General features: G+C 33.5%; 1 protein-coding gene across 1 annotated transcript in view; it reads left to right on the top strand.

Moving 5' to 3' along the window:
* Window positions 1–3,770, top strand: part of arhgap9 (Rho GTPase activating protein 9) — a 43,628-nt gene extending 39,858 nt beyond the window's left edge. Inside the window, 1 exon segment of the mRNA XM_016477574.1 lies at window positions 3,289–3,770. Within this exon segment, the coding sequence (XP_016333060.1) occupies window positions 3,289–3,481 (193 nt within the window). The 3' untranslated portion in view covers window positions 3,482–3,770.
* The last annotated feature ends 769 nt before the right edge of the window (window positions 3,771–4,539 follow it).

Raw genomic sequence — 4,539 nt, 5'->3', positions numbered from 1 at the left:
CACACACACACGCAACTCATACACCGAACACACACACACACACACGCAACTCGCACACCGCACACACACACACACACACACACACACACACACACACACACACACACACACACACACAACACACACACACACACACACACACACACACACACACACATACACACACACACACACACACCACACACACACACACACAGATAGAGAGAGAGAGAGAGAGAGAGAGGTCGCACACACATAAACTTGTTGTCGCTGTCCCCCGACTTTTATTAATAAAATAGCGTAGATGCTAGATTGCTACATTATATTCATCAGCAACGACGCGGTTAAATCATTGTTTTTAAGTGACTAAACAAAGCTTCATTAGTTGAGAGATGTGCAGATGCAGGGTAACGCACACACAACTGTGATCACACATATACACACACACACACACACGCACACACACACACACACACACACACATATATACATGCACACACACATATACACGCACACACACACACATGCACACACATATACACGCACACACACATATATACACACGCACGCACACACACACACATATACACACACACACACATGCACACATACTAATATATAAACTACTGTATATAAATTCTTAAATCAAGATACATTTATTTGAGAAGCAAAATTACTTTAGATATTAAGTCTCGTTTTCTGACAAAAATGCATAAATAAAATACAAAAATTAAGTGTTTAATACAAAAAATATCTGCAAATGGGCTCAAAAACTAAACATAATTCAAAGGGAAAACAAGATAATTTTTTCTGACCCTATTGGCAGATATTTGCTCTTGTTTTCAGCAAAAACTCACTTAATTCTGATAGTCGTTTTGCTTTTCAAGTAAATGTATCTTGATTTAATAATGTTTAGATATTTGTACTGGAAAACAAGACAAAAATACTGAGTAAGAACATCTTTTTTTTTTTTTTTTGGAGTTCAGTAGAGGTGAAGAGAATCACATTATCCTTCAACATCATCCACTAACTAGTGATTTTAATCATATGTAGGTTACACTTTGAATGAAAAAGCTTGCTTGTTTTGTAGAATCGTGTTTTCATATTTTTGCTGTTTTTAGTGTGCAGTTCGAAACAAATCAAGTGTATCATTTGTAAAGCAGTTGATTCATATTTTTTAAAAGCCTCCTTTCAGCCATCGCCATTCACAACCACAAAATACATTTAGTCTTAATTTTCAACTCTTGTTTTTAATTCCAAATCAAATTCTTGGTTCAGTCATAATGACACTCACCTTCTCACGCTCTGATTGGATCGCTCTAGTCTCCGCCCACTCGTCCTCCACCAATGACAACACAGGAGCTCTCATTGCAGATCACATCTAAGCACTACTTTTTCTGTAGTATATGGTAATAAAATGATCTCCCATCTTCTCTGGATTCATATCTTGTGTAGATATAGTTGACTGGCCTGGAAGGCAGTGAATCTTTGCTGTCAGGTGTTTTGTGATGAAATCCAGCTCTCAGAAAGTGTTGTGATTGAGACACTAGAGGGTGCCGTGAGTCTTCATCACAAACACACAGACGAGATCATCCAAACATGATGAGAAATAGATATGACACAAAACATTTCTTATAAACCTGGATTGAGTCTATGCTGTAATACAGACAGAAAATATAACATGCAAGGAAATTACGCTCTAAATAATAAAGGTGTTTCATAGCCTGGTGTCACAGAGGATCTTTTAAAGTTCAATGTTCTGCTGCTTTAAAAGAATGAAGAACCTCCAACGAAGCATCGAGAATCATCAGCAGCAACTGAAGAACCATGAAAAGGCATAAATCATGCTTGCTTGTTTCTGTCATATTTTTCTTGTTCTCTGTGGTTAGTTTTGAGTGTCAAAGCAGTGAGTCATTTGATTTAAATGTAAAAAAAAATCTTTCTTCACAACCACAAAACACTTTTTGTCTTCATTTTCTACTTTAGACACAAATGTCTCGTGGTCAGAAGAAGCCGAGCATAGAAAGATCACACTGAGATCTCTTTAATATCTCAGTTGTTACTCTGTATTCTCAGAGTCTGTGCTCAAATCTCGAAGTCTGCGATCAAAAGTCTTGACATGAACTCTGAGCTGCTCCACATTCGTTTTATGCATTATGCTTTTAGCAGATGCTTTTATTCAAAGTGACTTGAAAGCATCTTAATATACAGAGGCAGGTTTATTAGACTACAAGTTCAAGGACCACTGAAAATGATTTTACTGAAGATTCACATTAAAAATGATTTTTTTGAGTGACTGTGCATGAAGAAAAGAAAAGAAAAAGCACACGTTTCAGACCATCTTCAGTGCTAAAAACTTGAATATTAGTCAACAAGAAGTCTAGGCACTAAATGGAGACAGAATAATTACCAGCCACATATAGTCTTACAAACCAACTCCATCATCAAAAAAAAAATAAAAATAAAAATATATATATAAATATAAAAATATAAAAATAAATAATAATTTTAAAATATTTTTTATGATGAAATGTGTACATTTTCTTTTCTTTTCTTTATGCACAGTCACACTTTATTTAGTTTCTTTCTTTTTGAATTAGTTTCATTACTGAATCGATGCGCCCAATAAATAATTTTCATAAATAAATTGGAGCAGAACTTTTTCCATGTTATTAGACTAATAACTACCCAACTAACAGCGAACGTTTTCTCCCAAAGTTATGAACAAACGTTCTTCTACTAATGTACTAATAAACATTCATTCAGAGTCACTAATATTCTCAAAACATTAGCACAAAAACATTATTTATACATTGTTCATGGAATGTTTTATGTCTGAAACATTTAAAAAAAAAGTTTCATCTAACGTTTTTCAAATGTTACTTGTTTCAGAATGTTCAGAGAACACTCAAATGTAACATTCCCATGACGTTTGAAAAAACGATGAAATGGAATGTTTTTAAAACATTTACAAAACGGGACATTTTGAATGTTCAGAGAGAATTCAGAAGTAACGTTTTAAAGGGAACACATGTTTGTCAGTTGTGTAGATTACGAAACGAGCTAGAGAAGAAAAGTCTCATAGATCTGTACTTTTACTGCATGACTACTGACTCATTTCTGACTGATTCATATTGAGGAGAAACATCTCTAAACAAAACAAACACAGAGGACTTGAAGAACATGAAGATCTTCCTGTGGTTTGGTATCTCTGGAGGAAGTAACCCACAGGAAGCTCTTCGTTTCGCTGTTTTTAGTTTTTAGCCGAACGCCTCATACGGTCATTAACCCTTCGCTGTGTCCGTTCAGGGTGATGGAGCGCTCGGACAGCAACCGCATGACCACGCAGAACATCGGCATCGTGTTCGGCCCCACGCTGATGCGCCCCGAGAACGAGAGCGGAAACATGGCCATTAACATGGTGTATCAGAACCAGGCCGTGGAGCTGCTGCTGAGCGAATACCAGCGGATCTTTGGAGCCGAGCAGACGGGATCCTACTGAACACAATCCCAGACTGCACTGGGACACGAGGACGAGTCTGGAGACAGATGGACTCAGATCTGCATCATTACTCCACAAACTCACCATATATACTGTATGAGAGGTGTTTATGAATGGGTGGATCTCATGAAAACACGACCGGGTCACGTTTCAGCTCAGATGTCAGAAATAATAATAAAAAATAGAATTATATTTTGCATAAAGAAAATAAATTTTTAGGATCATTAAGATAACGGAATGTTATTTTATTGTTAATTATACACATTGTCACCATAGATTCTCAAAGCATCCAGACATTTTACTTTTTTTTTTGACAAAAATAATTCTAGTAATAAGTTCTAAAAAAATTGAAATTATATTTTGCTTGAAGAAAATTAATTTTTAGGATTATTAAGATAACAGTATGAGATTATTTGATCTCAATTAAATTAATTTTTGCTATAAATGGTCAAAGCATCCAGACATTGTACTTTTTTTCATTCTTTTTTTTTTTCAACAGTAATAATTATCTTAAGTTCTAAATAAAAATATAAATCATATTTTACATGATGAAAAATTTTTTTGGGATCAATAAGATAACCATATTATTTTAATGACAATTAAGCACATTTTTGCCATAAATTCACAAAATATCCAGACATTTAAATTTTCTTCGACAGGAGTAATTCTCATAAGTTCTAAAAAAAATATATAGAAATTATATTTTACATAAAGAAAATGAATTTCTAGGATCATTAAGATGATGTTATGATATTATTTTAATCACAATTAAACACATTTTCACCATAAAGTCTCAAAGCATCCAGATATTTTACGATTTTAAAAAGACAGTAATAATTATCTTAAGTTCTAAAAATATAAATTATATTTTGCTGAATTTTTTTAGATTTTTAAAGTGAACATTATGATATTTTTTAATGACAATTAAACTAATTTTCAGCATAAATTTTCTATTTTTGACTAAAAAATAAAAGTTCTAAAAAATATAAATTATATTTAGCAGAAAAAAATATTTTTTAGGTTTTTAAGTTAACATTATGATTATGATGTAATTTTAT

The sequence above is a fragment of the Sinocyclocheilus anshuiensis genome, unplaced genomic scaffold (assembly GCF_001515605.1).
Source record: "Sinocyclocheilus anshuiensis isolate Anshui unplaced genomic scaffold, SAMN03320099.WGS_v1.1 scaffold1632, whole genome shotgun sequence".
NCBI lineage: Eukaryota > Metazoa > Chordata > Actinopteri > Cypriniformes > Cyprinidae > Sinocyclocheilus > Sinocyclocheilus anshuiensis.
Note: the sequence above shows the minus strand (reverse complement) of the source record. Positions and strands in the feature narration are given on the sequence as shown.